This window comes from Marmota flaviventris, chromosome 1 (genome assembly GCF_047511675.1).
Source record: "Marmota flaviventris isolate mMarFla1 chromosome 1, mMarFla1.hap1, whole genome shotgun sequence".
Classification (NCBI taxonomy): Eukaryota; Metazoa; Chordata; class Mammalia; order Rodentia; family Sciuridae; genus Marmota; species Marmota flaviventris.
Window position 1 is genome coordinate 211,893,523 of NC_092498.1, and position 16,902 is coordinate 211,910,424.

Consider the following 16,902-nt stretch of genomic DNA (forward strand, 5'->3'; position numbering starts at 1 on the left):
CCGCGGCTTGATTCCACCCGCGCCGCGGGACTCTCGGACAGCTTCGCGAATCTACTGAATGGCCCCGCGGAGAAGGAAGGGGGCGGAGTCTGCGGCGACCCAGACACCGCTGGAACTCTAAGAGGCTGGGGGGGTGGGAATTGGCCAATGGGCCGAAGGGGTCGGGAGACAGGCGGGGCTTTTCTCGGCCAATCGGCGGGCGCGCCCTCGTTGCCGCTCTATGCCGCTCCGCCCTGGCTCGCTGGTCCCAGAAGGCGCCGGGTTTCCCAAGATGGCGGCCGACGTGTCCGTTACTCACCGGCCCCCGCTGAGCCCGGAGGCTGGGACCGAGGTTGAAGCCAGCGATGCCGCGGAGCACCGGTCTCCCGAAGAAGAGTTACCGTCGCTAGATCCAGAAGAGATCCGGAAACGCCTGGAACACACCGAGCGCCAGTTCCGTAACCGTCGCAAGATACTGATCCGGGGCCTCCCGGGGGACGTGACCAACCAGGTATGGGGGGGGCCTGTGTGGGAGCGTGGCGGGAAATACCACCGTGCGCGTGCGCGGGGGGGACCAGGCGACACCAATGATGGTGTCGCCCAGGGGGCGTCGGCGGGGGCGCAGAATCCTCGCAGGGTCGGAAGAGACCAAGAACGAGATGTGGGGGGACTATGATGAAGGGAGAAACCAACTTTGAATTGAGCGAGGACGTTGCTAGGGGCGACCACAGGCTTGGGCTAGACGGAGTGATTGAAAGGGGCGGGGAATGTTAGGGGGCAGACAGTTTTAGCCTTGATGGGGGATTGTGAATGGACTACCGGATTGGGAGGTGCCATCTGCTCAGATTGTGCTTCCCCCCCCCCCACCCCTTTTCCATCCAGTGGCGGGATCTCATATCTAGAAGTTTCAGGGTTAGAGTATTTCCTACTATATCATGCATTTATTCATGATTCTTTAAGAGGTAGATCCGGAAGTTGTAGCTGCCTTCCCCCAAAGGCTCAGGATTGTTTTGGGAAAATGAGGTCTCCTGCCATCATCTTTGTGCAGGAAAGGCGGCCCTATGTTCTGTGGTGCTCCTCTTGGCTAATCTTCCTGCTAGGAGTGCCCTTTTCTAGGGCAGTGCTTCCCCGTGCTCTTTGGACCCAGGGAAATGCCATCGGTACTGCAGTGCCCTGTGGGAATGGAGGGGATTGGATTGCTTTATTCTCTTTGCTGCTGAGAATCCCTGTTCCCTGGCCCACCAGCATACCTGTCACTGGCCCTTCTTGCCATGGGTACATGGCAAGTGGGGTCCCAGGAATGTTAGGAAGGCTTGATTTGGACAGACCCGGGCAGATGCCACTGTGCCTTGTCTGGTTTGTTTCTAGAGCTGGTGCTCTTCCTTGTGCCTGCCTTGTTTCAGTTGGGAACACACTGTCCCTCTTGTAAAGTGTACAGTGTATCTGGCACAAGCAGGCCCCCAGCCTCGCCCTTGAAGCTGCTTGTGAGAAGGTGGCCCTGTCAACAAGAGGGAAATGGGAGGCATGTGAAGCCACACAATGTAAGCTTATTAGGTACATGAGCTCCCTGGTCAGGTACCCCTGGTTAGTGTTCCCACTGCTGCCCTGACCAACTGCACATGTTTCTTCACCTCTTTGAGCCTCAGTTTCCTCACATACAAGATGGATTTGTTAATACTTAACTGTAGAGTTGTTAAAAACAGTCAACTTGCAGATGGAGCTTCAGACAGGTTCAACAACTTCCTGAAGGCACACACTCTGTGTTGCGTTATTCACATGGAATCTGCAGCCAGGCTCTTAATATCAGCTCTGCTGGGGATGGACAGAATGGGCTTGGGCAAATAATGTTGTTAAACCTCAGTTTCCTCATTTGTAAAATGAGGTGGTAATTCACCCACCTGTATAGTTGGTCTACCTGAAGGTGGCCCCTGGTTGTTCCCTAGTGACTCTCTGTCCTCTGATTTCTGTTTCCACAGGAAGTACACAACCTACTCAGCGACTATGAGCTCAAGTACTGTTTTGTGGACAAATACAAAGGGACAGGTTTGTGGGGAAATGGGGCGGACCAGGGCAGGAGAAAACAGAGTCTGAAGATGGGAGGGTTTTGGCTGTGCATCTCTTTTCCTAACTTTGGTTCCAATACCTTTTCCAAGGCCAGTGCAGCATGAGCACCAGTCTGTCCCTTGTCCCAAGGTGTCCATTTTAGGACAGCCTTGCTCTTCTTCTCTGTGCGGTCTGGCCAGACACTGGGACTTGGGCTCACTCTCTTCCCGCATTACTTGCCCCAGCCAGCCAGTCACCCAGGTCTGTTCTCCTTTGAGCTTTCCATTCTCTTGGCTTCTACCTGTTCTATGTCCCCCTCCATCTCTACTTAAATGGCAGCCCCTCTGTAGCCTCTCTGCTTCCATGATTTTAGCCTGCCACCTACTTCCTTCTAGTCTCCTTGCAAATCTGATCAAACCTTGATCTTTTTTTTTTTTTTTTTCCTTCCCCAAAACCTGTCTGAGACCTTTCTGGCACTGCCTTGCAAAGATGTGCACAAACCTCTCCACTTCCTCAAGCACCCATAAGGTTCTGGGCTGTTCCTTTTGCTACTGATCTTAGCTGTCCCCTTTCTATCCAGGCTGCACCCAGGTGGGCAGCTTTGGCCTCCTGTGTAAAAGGTCCTTGGTAAACATGTCCTGCCAGGATTGTGCCGGGTGTTAGACCTCACAGAGGCTTCACTGACAAGCTGTAACTTAGGTAGGAGGGTGTCTTTTGGGGATTACCTGACAGACTAGGGTAGTAGTTAAACTCTTGGGCCCTGGAGGCAAACAGACCACAAGTTTGAATCCTAGTCTGTCCTCACCCTGGCTATAAGCAAGTAACAAGTGATTTGCATTAGCATTTGTGTCTGGCATATACAAGATGCTTAGTAAATAGCCATGGGGACAACAAGTCAAATAGTTTCTGAGTACCTAGTAAATTTGCCCCTCAGTACCCACAGAAGATTGTTTCCAGGACCTGCCTTGGATATAGCAAAAGCTGAGTATGCTCAAGTCTATTATATAAAATGGTGTAATATTTGCATATACTCACACATATCCTGTATATCTTAAATCATCTCTAGATGAGTTATAATACCTAATATAATGTAGATGCTATGTAGATAGTTGTTATACTTATTGTTTAGGGAACAACAAAAAATATGTTCATGTTTAGTACAGACACAGTCCCCCCTATATTTTCAATTCATGGTTGGTTGAATTTACAGATGTGGTACCTGTGCTACAGGGAGCCAACTGTATGTGCCAAGCATGGGAAATCAGATGTTGAATGACACTTTTCATTCATGCAGTTTTTCAGCAAATACTTATTCAGCACCTTCTCTATGCTGGGTCCCAGAGACACGGCTGTGAACCAAACAGAGATGGTCTAGTCTGGGAAGAAGGATGTCATTCAACAGCTCCAATCATGAAGTTTTGTGAAATGGTCTTGGGACCAAAAGCTATAGGGAGGATGCTGTGTGAGCTCAGAACCAGGATCATAGGAGTAGTCAGGGTGGCTTCACCAGGGAAGTGATGTTTGGCTTTAGGCCAAGGTGGATTGGGGTTGAACAGTTAAGGGATGGGGTCCTCTCTTCCATACTCAGGGAATAGCAGTTGCAGAGGTCCCAGGTGCAGTGTGCCTGGTGAGGTCCAGGAAGCAATAGCAAGAGATGCAAAAGGCCAGCCAGACCATAAGGCTGGGCCACACAGACTTTGCAAATAGAAGACACTGGAGCTGAGGGTTGAGGCACATGCCTGTAATCCCAGAGACTTAGGAGGCTGAGACAGGAGAATTGCAAGTTTGAGGCCAGCCTCAGCCACTTAGCAAGGCCCTAAGCAAATTAGTGAGACCCTATCTCAAAATAAAAAGGGCTGGGAATGCAGCTCAGTGATAAAATGTCCCTGGGTTCAAACCCTGGTACAAAAAAAAAAAAAAAAACAAAGAAAATAAAGAGAAAACAAAGACACTGAGGGGGGTATGGCACCATTTGAGTACCTTTTGGAACAAAGCTTCTTTTTGTGACTGCTAGGTGGATTGATAATTTGGAATGGCAGGTGGCTGAGGGACATTTGATGGCCTTGAACAGTGGCAAATGAGGGATGCAGAATGGACCTCCAGAGCTTGACTGCCTGGGTTAATTTTATTTTGTTTTTTGTTTCTTTTTTTTTAGAAACAAGATCTCACTATGTTGCCCATGCTGGCCCTGAGCCGCTGGGTTCAAGTGATCCCCCTGCCTCAGCCTCCTGAGTAGCTGGCAACAGGCCTGTAGCACCGTGCCTGGCTGACTGCCTGGTTTTAAAGCCAAGCGTTCTCTACTGGGCAGGGGGCCTGTTTCCTCTGCCCCAGACCTGTGGTTGTGAGGATTAAGTTATTCCCATTTGACATATGAAAAAGCTCAGAGCCCATTTTGGATTTGGGGCTTAAACCCAGGCTCCATTGACCATGTACTTAACTACTCCTCTCATTGTCACCCAAGTTTCTCACTAATTTCTTAGGACAGATCAGGTGCAGCTGATGAACACTGCTGTAGGTTGTGAGCAGTGGAGGAGTGACAATAGGGAGTGGGCCTCATGGAACCCTGTAGCCCCAGTTGGCTGGCTTGCACTTTTCTGTATAAACTGCTCAAGGTTGGCAACTGTTGGGATTAGCGGGGGGGCCTGAGATGTCTGGTGGCTTCATTCTGAAGTCACATCTGTTTTAGACAGCATGGAGTTGGGGGCAGGCCCTCAGGGGCACTGGCTGACCTGTGCTCCCCTGCTCCCGCAGCCTTTGTGACCCTGCTGAATGGGGAGCAAGCCGAAGCCGCCATTAGTGCTTTTCACCAGAGCCGCCTGCGGGAGCGCGAGCTGTCGGTGCAGCTGCAGCCCACGGATGCCCTGTTGTGTGTGGCCAACCTGCCCCCTAGCCTCACACAGGCGCAGTTTGAGGAGCTGGTGCGGCCCTTCGGCAGCCTGGAGCGCTGCTTCCTGGTCTACAGTGAGCGCACTGGCCACTCCAAGGGCTATGGCTTTGCGGAGTACATGAAGAAGGACTCGGCTGCCCGCGCCAAGTCGGACCTGCTGGGCAAGCCACTGGGCCCCCGCACATTATATGTGCACTGGACAGATGCTGGGCAGCTAACACCTGCCCTCCTCCACTCCCGCTGCCTCTGTGTTGACCGCCTGCCACCAGGCTTCAGTGATGTGGATGCCCTGCGTCGGGCGTTGTCTACAGTCCACACACCCACCTTCTGCCAGGTGAGTCTGGGGCCCAGTGCAAGAGACTTTTGGGAGCAGATGACAGCCCAGAGTATCTAGGAAGGGTCCTTTGGAGTCAGCTGCTTCTCTAATCTGGTTCCCTTTTCAGTAAAGCAATAGCCACACAACTTTGAATGGGGTTCTTGGAAGAGGACCTGGGGTGCAGTAGGTGAGAGCCTAGAATTGGACTGGACGGCTGGGATGTGAATCCCATCCATTGCAGGCCTCTGTTGGGTTCTCCTCCCATCAAAGAAAGGCAAGGCTGCCTTTAGAGTCTCTGATCTCGATTGAGCCCTGCTCACACTTCATCATTCACTCATACAAGCATCAGATGTTTATTGAGCACCAGATATGGGGGCCCAGCATGGTCTCATAGGAGGACCCTGTGTCTTGAGGTTAGAGAGTCAGGTTTGGTCAGATTCCAGCCCCACTCTGAACCCTGGGGAAATCACTCATTGTCAGTGACTCAGTGTCATTGGTTTGGCAAGACAATTCCTTGTTTGTTCAAGTCACACATGCCAGGCACTTCTGTGTGTGTTCCTTGCTCTGTGTCAGGCACAGTAGGGTAAAAGCAAATTAGGCCCAGCTCTCTGAGAGCCTCCAGAAGTCGTATCCACAGATGCCCAAGAGGGCCATTCCTTCAGCACTTCTCATGCAATTTACTGTCCTGTAACAACCCAGAGAAACAGGTGTCATTCGCATTTTCAGGATACTGAGGCACAGAGTTGGTAAAGTGACATGCCCACAGTTATATAGCCTTGAATATAGCAAAAGCTGAGGATGCCTGGTAGGGTCAGGATTCATGCAGCAACCTGGCTCCAGAGTCCTGGGCTATCCAGAAGCCAGCATGTGGGCTCAGATGGGACATTCGTGGGTTCAGACCTCAAGTTTGCAACTTTGAGTGGGTATGGTATTCTCATGTAACTGAAATGTTGGTGCCCCATTTAACTCAGGTGTCCATAGGAACCTGACTCCTTGTATGCTCGTTACTCATTCATCTGCTACCTCTGTTGCACACCTATGTGCTGGGCCCTGTGGAGCTGAAAACAGACCAGTAGTTCAGTGACCTTATTCTCTTGTGTGGAAGCTAAGGACCACAGGAGCATGGCCAGCTGTAGGTCTTCTCCCTGAGCCTCACTTTACCCATCTTGAAATGAGGCTAGTAGTGCTGTGGTTTTTGTTAGTATGTTTTTTGAGATGGGGTCTTACTACATGTCCCAGAATGGCCTTGAACCCCTAGAACCAGGTGGTCTTCCCAATTCATTCTGCCAGGTATCTGGGACTACAGGCATCACCCCACACACATCTTAGTAGTTACTTTGAGTGGAGTATTATGAACAGCTGCCCATTTATTCTTTCATTTACACATTTACTACCCATTTATTCGTTCATTTATTTTTATTTTTACCTTTTTCGATTTTGGGGATTGAACCCAGGGCCTTGCATATGCTAGACAAGCAGTCTACCATTGAGCTACACACACTGACACCCCAGTTATTGTCTGCTGTGTAGCACACGTTGAGGTGACCACCTCTGAGCAGCTCACAGTCATGTGCAGGGTCCTGAATGGAGGAGTGCTGGGAGTCAGGCATGTCAAGGTATGTGCCTTAGTCCCCATGTAGAGAAACTGTTGTCCTTTGACCCTCTGAGTCTCTGGAAGATAGGAATGATTATGAGAAGATATGTGTTGGGCCTCTGCACTGGGCCTGACCAGAGATGAAGGTGAGGTGCTCTCTGAAATTAAGCTGAAACCAGCACTTCTGCTTAGGCACTTAGCAGGTGCTGGGCCCTGGCCTAACAACCTCCCATAGCCTCAAAACCAGGCCTGGCCCCTGCCTAGAATGGGAGACTTCCCCTGCCCCTTGTTGAGCACCTTGCTTAATGCTCTTAATAATTCTACCAGGTGTGTCTGGTTGCTGGTCTCATTTTACAGATAAGAACACCAGGGACAAGGATGTACAAGGATGTAGGAACCTGTCATGACTGCCAGGGTCAGCCAGCCAGTGAGAGGCAGGCTACGGTTCAAGGTTATGAAGCTGACCTGGGGCCCACACTCTTTGCCAGGCAGGTACAATGCCAAATGCCAAGCTGGGAATTTGCTGTCCTAGTGGGGAGCATTTGTTTTCTACATAATCAAGTTAAGAACACCTAATAAATCCATAGAAACCCACTCTAGAGCTTTTCCATTTATTCATGGACAGGTTTACACCTCTTAATTGCCTTATTTGATTACAAAATTGCTTTAAGCCAGACACAGTGGCACATGCCTATAATCTCAGCAGCTTGGGAAGCTGAGGCAGTAAGATGGCAAATTCAGAGCCAGCCTCAGCAATTTAGCAAGGCCCTAAGAAATTTAGCAGACCCTGTCTCAAAATAAAAGAGGGCAGGGCTGGGAATATTGCCCAGTGGTTAAGTGTCCCTAGGTTCAATCGCCAGTGCCAAAAAAAAAAGTTACTTTAAAATATTTGCTATATAGTAAATTTGCTATAGAAATATATGTAAAGCAGGATCATGGGCTCAATGTGACTCAGCATTTTCAAGACCTTGGATTCCATCCCCAGCACAATATATGTATATATATGTATACACACATATATATACATATATACCCGTGTATGTATGTGTGTGTGTGTGTGTGTGTGTATAAATAAATAAAACAAAGCAGGTATCCCAATACCTTGGTTGTTGAAAAGTCTTTCTTTTCTGCTTAGTTATTTTGTGAAAGGCAATCTAGACATACTTGAAAAATTCATAGGGGCTGGGATTGTGGCTCAGTGGTGGAGTGTTCGCTCACCTAGCACACAGGAGACACTGGGTTTGCATAAGGCACTGGGTTTGATTCTCAGCACCACATAAACATTAAATTAAGTTATTGTGTCCACCTACAACTAAATATAAATGTATAAAAATATATATAAAATTCAACATTCAACAGATCTTGAAAGGCCAGTGGCAAAAACTCCCAGCCCCTAGCACTTTCTCTGGCTGATCCTACTCACACCAATTTGTCTCCTTCTACCAAGATTGTATAGAGAGAGCATACCAAATCCAAACTTCGGAAATAGGAAACATTCAAATCTGAAACTTTTTTTTTTTTTAGATGAGGACTCACTGTGTTGCCCAGGCTGGCCTTGAACTCCTAGGCTCTAGATATCCTCTCACCTCAACCCTCTGATTACTTGGGACTGTAAACGTATGCCACTATGCCCAGCCCCAAAACTTTTTGAGTACTGATTGACATGATGCTCAAAAAGTTTCAGATTTTGGATTTTTTTTAAATATTTATTCATTTATGTATCTTTAGTTTTTAGGTGGACACATTATTTTGTTTTTGTGTGGTGCTGAGGATTGAACCCAGTGCGTCATGCATGCCAGGCGAGCACTCTACCTCTGAGCCATATCCCCAGCCCCAGATTTTGGATTCTTTTTTAAGGATGCTCGTTCTATAAAGTCCATGCAAATATTCCGAAATCTGAAAAACTCCAAAATCTCAAAACACATGGTCCTGAGCATTTCAGAAAAGGGATATTCAACCTGTATTATGTACATTTCAAAATGGGTGTACACATTCCTGCTTTTACTTGTTCTTGATCTGTTCTTGATCCCCCCAAATTGTCATTCCTGGTTTGATTTGATTTGGCTTGGTTTCTGCACTTTGGTTTTATCTTTCTGTATTTGAACATAAGCTCGCTCTTACTCCTCCTGTGCCATATACCATTTTAGGGATATTGCATTGGTCTCAAACCTTAATAGTCTTCTCTGTGTCATTAAGGACAGGGATGGACAGCACTATTTCCTGAGACAGCCTTTACCACCTCAGGGAGCCAGTCCTGTGAACAACACCAGCCTGTTTTGCCTGTGATCCCTGCTTTGGTTTGGTGGCCTAGACAGGAATCCAACCCTCTCTCAGCCTCAGTTTCCTCATCAGCAAAGGGCAGGCACTGGCCTCTGCAGTGCAATGGCAAACGCCAGTGGCCTGTAAGTGTGCAGTCTGTGTCAGTCACAAAGGGACCTCCTTGCACACTTACAGCCTGGGGCGGGGCACTGCTGCCAGTCACCACTGTGCTGGTGAGCATCTGCTTGCTCTGGGGCAGAGTCTACCCACAACTCTAGCACCTGAAATACCCTGAGAACCTAGAGAGAGACTGGTTCCTTGAGTTTGTGGCAGACCCACTTGGCAACAAAGCCTGAACAAAAGTGGGTCATCTGTGGCCTCCTTATTTTAGCCTTCCTGCAAAGCAGTTGTGTCTTTGAGGTCCAGGGAGCTGCCCTAGACCACTCCAGGGGTGACTGGGATGTGATATACACTATGTGCAGCATTTGAATGTCCTGATCTCCAAGTCTTAATCCTGGAACATATCTGAACTGAGAGTTGTGGATAAAGGCATGTGGGCCTGAAGAACAAAATGGCTACTGTTGAGGGCAGCCGAGCGATGTTCCTGTTCTGACCATGTCTGTACCTCTGTGCTGGCTGAATGACCTCCCACTGCTTGGCACTGTCAGCCTCAAACCCCAGCTTAGAGGCACCTGCCTCACCTAGGGATATGCACTCTTCCCAGCCCAACTCCGGCAGCACTCCAGGACACCTCCCAGTCCCCCAGCTTGTGTTTTGATGTGCTCGAGAATCTTTTTTAATTATAGATGGACATGATACCTTTATTTTATGTGAGGTGGGAGGGACACCTCACATATTATTTATTTTTATGTGGTGCTGAGGATGGAACTCGGTGCCTCACACATGCCAGGCTTCACCACTGAGCCACAATCCCAGCCCCTGGAAAATCTTAATCAGAGTCCCTTCCCCGTGGCATGAGGCCCAGGGCAATTGACCCATGTGAGGCAGGTCCTAGCTCTGCTCTCCTCCCAGCCTTGTGGCCTTGGGCTGCTGAACTTTTGGGCCTCAGTTGCCTCTGATAAATGGATCTGAGAGCTTCTCAGAGCCATTGCAAAGATGAGTTGATCTAACACAGGAGCAGGACTTGAGACTAAGTTCCTGGCACTAAGTCCACCCCTTCTGAGGACCTGCTGTCATGATTGGGAGCAGTATCTGGTCCCTGTTGTCACTTCACACATGAGGGATGGCACTCAGGGTGGTATGGTCACTTGCCCCAGTGCTCATGGCCATCTCCTCCACAGCTGGCGTGTGGCCAGGATGGGCAGCTGAAGGGCTTCGCAGTGCTGGAGTACGAGACAGCGGAGATGGCGGAGGCAGCACAACAGAGGGCGGATGGCCTGGCCCTGGGGGGCAGCCACTTGCGAGTCTCCTTCTGTGCCCCAGGGCCTCCTGGCCGCAGTATGCTGGCTGCGCTCATCGCTGCCCAGGCCACAGTGAGTTTGTGTGGGAGGGACTGTTCCCCAAGGTGGGCATGGGGGCCTCCCTCAAGACACTGGGCCCTTGGGGGATGCCCATTGTGGCTGGCAGCACTCTTAGCCACCTGTGTTCCTCTCTGTAGGCCCTCAATCGTGGCAAAGGGCTCTTGCCTGAGCCAAACATCCTACAGCTGCTGAACAACCTGGGCCCGTCTGCCTCACTTCAGCTGCTGCTCAACCCCCTGCTCCATGGCAGCACAGGGGGCAAGCAGGGTAAGGGGGCCAGGCAGCGTCACCAACACTCACCAGGGCCTACAGCCTTGTCCCTCCCACCTCACCTCAGAACGCCTCTCCTGCACTCTCCTCAAGCCTCAGTGGCAGAAGCTCCTGAGGGTGCTGAGAAACAGGCTGAGGGTAGAGGTAGCTGGGGAGCTAGTGCCATTCACAGCTGGGGGAAGCCAGGTGGGGTGGTGGGAAGAGCGGGCTATTCCTCCCTGGGGTGGATCCTGCCTTTCTGGGCCCTTCTTCAGGCACATTAGGTGCTCTCTGAGAGCCTCAGTTTCCTGCCCTCTCAGCAGTCTTGAGGCAATGTTGAATGTAGTGGGGACAAGGGATTGTCTAGCCAGGACTACTATCCAGCTTCCCCCTGCATCTCCCCCAGGCCTCCTGGGCGCCCCCCCAGCCATGCCACTGCTCAGCGGGCCTGCCCTGTCTACAGCACTGCTGCAGCTTGCCCTGCAGACCCAGAGCCAGAAGGTAACTATGATATGATGGGCACCGGGCTCCCTCTGCACCCCACACTGCACAGCCCCATCTTCCCCTTTTAGCACCTGAGTGCTGCCAGTGGTCCCCCAGTGGAGTTGTGGGATATCTGGCTATGTCGTGTCCCTAGGGCCCAGGATGACCAGCCTCTTCATCTCTCACGGCAGGGTTTGGCTTTTTTTCACTATGCAGGGGACAGCTGGCCTAGATAGCCAGGGGCAGGTCAGGCCACACTGGACACACCCTTTTACAACCTGAAGCTGGGTGTGGCTACAAAAACCACTGTACTATAGCAAGTTGTAAATAGCCATCTTGCTTCTAGGGAAGAATTTCCAGGCCTCATTCTGCCCAGTGCCCCTCGCAGACGCACATAATATACAGAAAACACACGCTCCACTGGCTTAGTTTACTGGGGTGTGTTCAGTGATATGGCTGTGTCTGGTGGCAAGTGACACTGAATTTGTGGGTTTGAACCATTGTGTGACTAGAGTGACCAAAACCCTTTGTGGCTGTGGTCAACACTATCTGTGATGATCAGCAAGGGATCTGGGTGCCTATGGACTGTCACTGTATATGTGTCTGGTAGTAGTGGAGAGCTTGGGTTATAGGTCCTGACATGCAAGTATTTCCTGTGACTGGCTCTGGGCTGGAATCTGGGTGTGCTGGGTGTTGTGACCAAGACTCTGAGTGACACCTGTCTGCTACCCAGGTCACCCTGTCTCCAGCTGTCTCTGCTCTGTTCCTAGAAGCCTGGGATCCTGGGAGACTCACCCCTGGGCACCCTCCAGCCTGGGGCCCAGCCCACCAACCCCCTCCTTGGAGAGCTATCTGCAGGTAACATGGACCCCACCCACCCACCCCTCTGAGGTCCCATTTTCCTTCCCCAGCTCTCTTCCTCCCTGGGAATTATAAATTCCCAGCTGTGTGGCCTTCGGCAAGTGACCTAACCTCTTTGTCAAGTGGGTGCTCACCTTATAAGAGTAGCCAGGCACACCCTGGAGGTTAATGTCTTAGAGGCATTTGATCAGGGGCTAGATGTTGGGCAGTGTTGCCCCTTGGCCTCTGGGTATTCCAGGCAGAGGCCCTAGGGCCCAGGGAAGAGGGGTCCTTCTGGCCTAGACCACTGACTGACACTCTTCTTCTCTCTGTAGGAGGGGGCCTGCCCTCGGAGCTGCCACCCCGGCGAGGGAAGCCACCACCCCTGCTACCACCACTGCTGGGCCCCTCTGGGGGTGACCGGGAGACCATGGGCCTGGGTCCTCCAGCAGCCCAGCTTACTCCACCCCCTGCCCCTGCGGGACTCCGTGGCACAGGCCTCAGAGGCCTTCAGAAGGACAGTGGGCCCCTGCCAACTCCCCCTGGGGTAAGGCTCCTCCTTGCACACAGCATCATTCCAGCCTCCCGCCTTGCGGACATCCCCTCTGCTTGGGATCTTGCAAATCCAGCTCTCCTGTCACAGGTATCGCTACTAGGGGAGCCCCCCAAGGACTACCGGATCCCCTTGAATCCCTACCTGAACCTACACAGCCTGCTCCCAGCCAGTAACCTAGCGGGTAAGGAGGCCCGTAGCTGGGGAGGCGCTGGGAGAGGCCGCCGCCCAGCTGAGGGCCCCCTGCCCAATCCCCCCACCCCTGGTGGAGGTGGTGGTGGCAGCAAAGCCTTCCAGCTCAAGTCCCGCCTACTCAGCCCCCTCACCAGCGCCCGCCTGCCCCCTGAACCAGGGTTGCCTGACAGCTATGGCTTCGACTACCCCTCGGTAAGTACCTGGCTGCCTGGGATCAGCCATCCCTGAGGGCCAGGTTCTGTGGTCCCTTGTCCCCTGAGAGCAGCTATGTGTGTTAGGTATATATGAAACATAAATTTCTTGTTTAGACTTGGGTCCCATCCCCAAAATATTTCGTCCTATATATACAGATGTTCCAAAATCTGAGAGTCCAAAATCCAAAATACTTCTGGTTCCTAAGGTTTCAGATAAGAGACACTCATCCTACTCTGCTTCTCTGGTATTAATTGTTCCAGGCCAAGCATTAGGGAGACACCAGGGGATTTGTTGGACATGGTCCCTGCCCTTAAGGCTCCTATTGCCTTTCCATTCCCAGGACCTGAGCAATCTCACCCTGCATTTGTCTTTCTGTCTTTCCTGTGAGGTTTTAGGCAGTACTGTTTCTCCATATTTAAAGAACTCAGAGTCCTGCCTGTCTTTCCATTTCTGCCTCCACTGTGAGGAGGATTCTTGTCTATATCAGAGATTTGGTCTTTATGAGATCCCCACCACCTACTGATCAGAAATTATAAAGTGGACACCCACAGGCCACCTGTGTTAGGTTGACTCACACTGGATTAGAAAACAACAAAAGACTGAATAAAAACTGCTATAGTTCACACATCCCAGATTCCCAGCTTGCCTTAAAAACTATGAACCTCTGACTCCCTTGGGTCTGTACACCATAGCAGCCATCCCTAGGACCAGATCCACCTGCCCGCTGGGAACAACTACTTCTGGTCTCACTTCAGCTGACCTTCCTAGTCACAGGCCCTGTACCATGAATTTGCCTCCTTCCTGGGGGCAGGGTGGGGGGAGGGTGGCTGGCACAGATTCAGACCGTATGTGTTTCTGCTCCTTTCATTCAGGATATGGGACCTCGGAGGCTCTTTTCTCACCCACGGGAGCCAGCCCTAGGGCCTCATGGACCTAGCCGACACAAGGTAAGAGTAGCCTTTTCATCCTACCCCGGGTTATAGCAGTTAACAGGCTGGCCCATTACTTAATAGCTGAGCAAAGCTAACTCGGTTTTGTTTTTTTTTTTTGGTACTGGGGTTTGAACCCAGAGTTGCTTAACCACTGAGCCACATTCCCAGTCCTTTTTATATTTTATTTTGAGACAAGGTCTCACTAAGTTGCTTAGGGCTTTGCTAAGTTGCCAGGACAGGCTTTGAACTTGTAATCCTCCTGCCTTACCCTCTGGAGCTGCTGGGAATTACCGGCCTGTGCCACCACATCTATTTTTGAAATAGGGTCTCACTGTGTTGCCCAGGCTAGTCTTGAACTCCTGGGCTCAAGTGGTCCCCCATTTAATCCTCTCAAGTAGCTGGGATTACAGATGGCTGCCACTGTTCCTGGCTGCAAACTTTTTTTTAAATTTCTCACCATTCTGTGGGGGCAGCAGGCAGTTCCTCCAATCACTTGGGAGCTGAGCTCATCAGGGGCGCAGTGGTCCCCAGTGTCCTCTCATATACGTGGTAGTTCTTAGGCTGTTGAAGGATGCTGAGCCGGGGCAGTTTATTTCTTATCCACATGGAGCTCATCCTCCCACAGGCCAGCCTGTGCTCACTCAAGTGACCATGGTCTCAGGGTTCCGTGAAGGACCAAGGGAGAGCAGGTCCCCATGTGCCAGCTTTCTTCATTCCTGTTGATCAAAGCTCATTATGGTGAAGCCCAGAGTCCTTTAAGAGGGGATCCTACAGTTGTCTTCATCACTCAACCAACCCCCTCTCTGCAGACGTCTCCCCCACCCAGTGGCTTTGGAGAGCGGAGTGGTGGAGGTGGCGGGGGGCCCCTTTCTCACTTCTATTCGGGCTCGCCCACTTCCTACTTCACCAGCGGCCTGCAGGCTGGCCTCAAGCAGAGCCATCTCAGCAAGGTGAGGAGCCTCCCCAGCCAAGGACAACCAGGATGTGGGGGTTGGGGGTGTCTGCCTCCAGGGCTTTGTGATCCTTGGTCCCTCAGCCAAGGCTGAGGCAGTGGCAGCGGTTGGGCTTGCTCAGGGAAAAGTGAAAAATACTTACACACTGCCCCTATACCTTTGTATTGAGTGGTAGACTTCTTGCCTTCCCTGCTTCCTCTACCATTGATCCAGGTAGCTGGTATTAGCCCCAATTGACAGGAGGAAACTGAGCCTCAGAACTACAGTAATCTGCCCCAGACCTTATTGGTTTAAGTGGCAGATGCAAGACATGAACCAGAAATCTCTCACCCTCCCTCTGGCCTCAGGATTGACCTTTCCCACTTCTCCCATTTTTCCAGGCAGTCGGCTCCTCCCCTTTGGGCTCCAGTGAAGGACTCCTGGGTCTGGGCCCTGGGCCCAATGGCCACAGCCACCTCTTGAAGGTACATGCAGGGGCAGGAGGTGGGGACATACTAGGCTGGGAAGTCTCAGCCCTTGGGTAGCCCCTGATCTGGTCCCCCCTGCCCTTTGTCTCCAGACCCCACTGGGCGGCCAGAAACGCAGCTTTGCTCACCTGCTCCCCTCACCTGAGCCCAGTCCAGAGGGTAGCTACGTGGGCCAACACTCCCAGGGCCTTGGTGGCCACTACGCAGACTCCTACCTGAAGCGGAAGAGGATTTTCTAAGGGGCCAATGCTAGAGATGCTCAAGGGCCTGCACCAAATCGCTTTTGGGTTTTCTGGTGTTGTTTTGTGTGTGTGCGTGTGTGTTTTTGTGGGTTTTTTTTTTTTTTTAATTTTCTTTCTTTCGGTAATAGAGAAATCTCTGAAAGACTTTGCTGACCAGCCAGCCGGAGCCCAAGGAGTATGGTGGCATCTGGGAGCCTCATGGCACCTCTGGCCTGCTCCCAGCGCCGAAACCCCGCAGCCTTAAGAGAGAGGGGCCACAGTCTGCTCTCTCCCCCTCCTGTGTCTCCTGTCCTCCACCTGTGCCCGGCTCTCTGGGAGTCCTCTCCTGCCTCATCACTCCTGTATTTTGGCCTTTCGAGTGCCTTGGAGGTTTCCCTGACCTCCCGTGAGGATCAGAGACTGTCCCCCTTTTTTAACTTTGACAATTGATTTTTGTTTCCTTTTCTAATTTTTATTATTTTTTAAGCCATCCAGGATGAGCCCTAGCTCTGATTGCATCAAGGTCCAACCTGTCTGGGCCTCCATTCCACACTTTGCAGTTTGTAACAGCTCCACACTTTTCTCTTTTTCCCATGTCTGCTGCAGGCATGGCTATCTTTTGCCCCTACCTGCCCACTCTGGCCAGTACCCCAGCCCCCTACCACAGTCCCCTTGCCTTCTGATGCCTTAAAGTTGGGCCACAGGCCCTGCTGGCCAGAGCCTCTCAGATGCCGAGCTCCAGAAGCTTGACTCAGGACCAAACAGCTCTGGCCTGGGGATTGGGCCCCTCTACCCAGGGTCTCCAACCCCGGGACGGTAGAAGGCCAAAGCCTTGGTCTTGACAAACCAGCCCTCACCACCCCTTCACCCAGGCCTAGGTGCAGAGACGGGCTTTCTCTGCCAGCTTCAACCAATCCCCCTGCCTGTGGGAATGGGCTTCCCGTGCCCATCTCCCGGAACCTCTGCTGTCTCCCCTTGTTGAAGATGAGCTCCACCTCCACCCCAGGCCAGATCCCCCGGAGCTGGCCTCCTTTCAGCCCAGTACGACTCATGCAGATAGGCTGTCCACCTGTCCACCTAAGGTGACCCTGGGCACTGCCCCTGGCCAGCTGGGCTACCAGCTTCCTTGTCGTGACTCTGGGGCCCACATTCACTTCAGGGGGATGTCCTCTCCCCAATCTTCCCATACAGACCTTTGCTGAATTAAAGTTTGTAAGTAAACGGTTTTAAAGAAATAAGAGCTGGCTGTTTCTTG

The 16,902-nt window shown here is 51.6% G+C and overlaps 1 protein-coding gene across 2 annotated transcripts; it reads left to right on the plus strand.

The window, feature by feature from the left end:
• The first annotated feature begins 92 nt into the window (after positions 1-92).
• Raver1 (ribonucleoprotein, PTB binding 1) lies at positions 93-16,885 on the plus strand. 2 transcript variants are annotated; one of them, XM_027955206.3, is made up of 13 exons: positions 93-490; positions 1,956-2,022; positions 4,774-5,243; positions 10,380-10,571; positions 10,697-10,826; positions 11,215-11,309; positions 12,062-12,149; positions 12,467-12,678; positions 12,775-13,071; positions 13,947-14,021; positions 14,816-14,956; positions 15,340-15,423; positions 15,519-16,885. In XM_027955206.3, exons 1-13 carry the CDS (start codon positions 221-223, stop codon positions 15,663-15,665), a joined length of 2,268 nt encoding a protein of 755 aa, XP_027811007.1. In that variant the 5' UTR covers positions 93-220; the 3' UTR covers positions 15,666-16,885. The 2 variants fall into 2 exon arrangements, with proteins under 2 accessions (XP_027811007.1, XP_027811008.1); XM_027955207.3 differs by lacking the exons at positions 14,816-14,956; positions 15,340-15,423; positions 15,519-16,885 and adding an exon at positions 14,632-14,809.
• Positions 16,886-16,902: the final 17 nt, after the last annotated feature.

What these genes read in the sequence shown, in the direction of transcription:
- Raver1 (XM_027955206.3), top strand. Translation starts at nt 221, where the DNA reads ATGCCGCTCCGCCCTGGCTCGCTGGTCCCAGAAGGCGCCGGGTTTCCC. An exon ending in CAGCACAGGGGGCAAGCAGG is followed by an intron (nt 10,827 to 11,214) that starts GTAAGGGGGCCA and finishes CATCTCCCCCAG; the next exon opens with GCCTCCTGGGCGCCCCCCCA. An exon ending in TGCAGACCCAGAGCCAGAAG is followed by an intron (nt 11,310 to 12,061) that starts GTAACTATGATA and finishes CTCTGTTCCTAG; the next exon opens with AAGCCTGGGATCCTGGGAGA.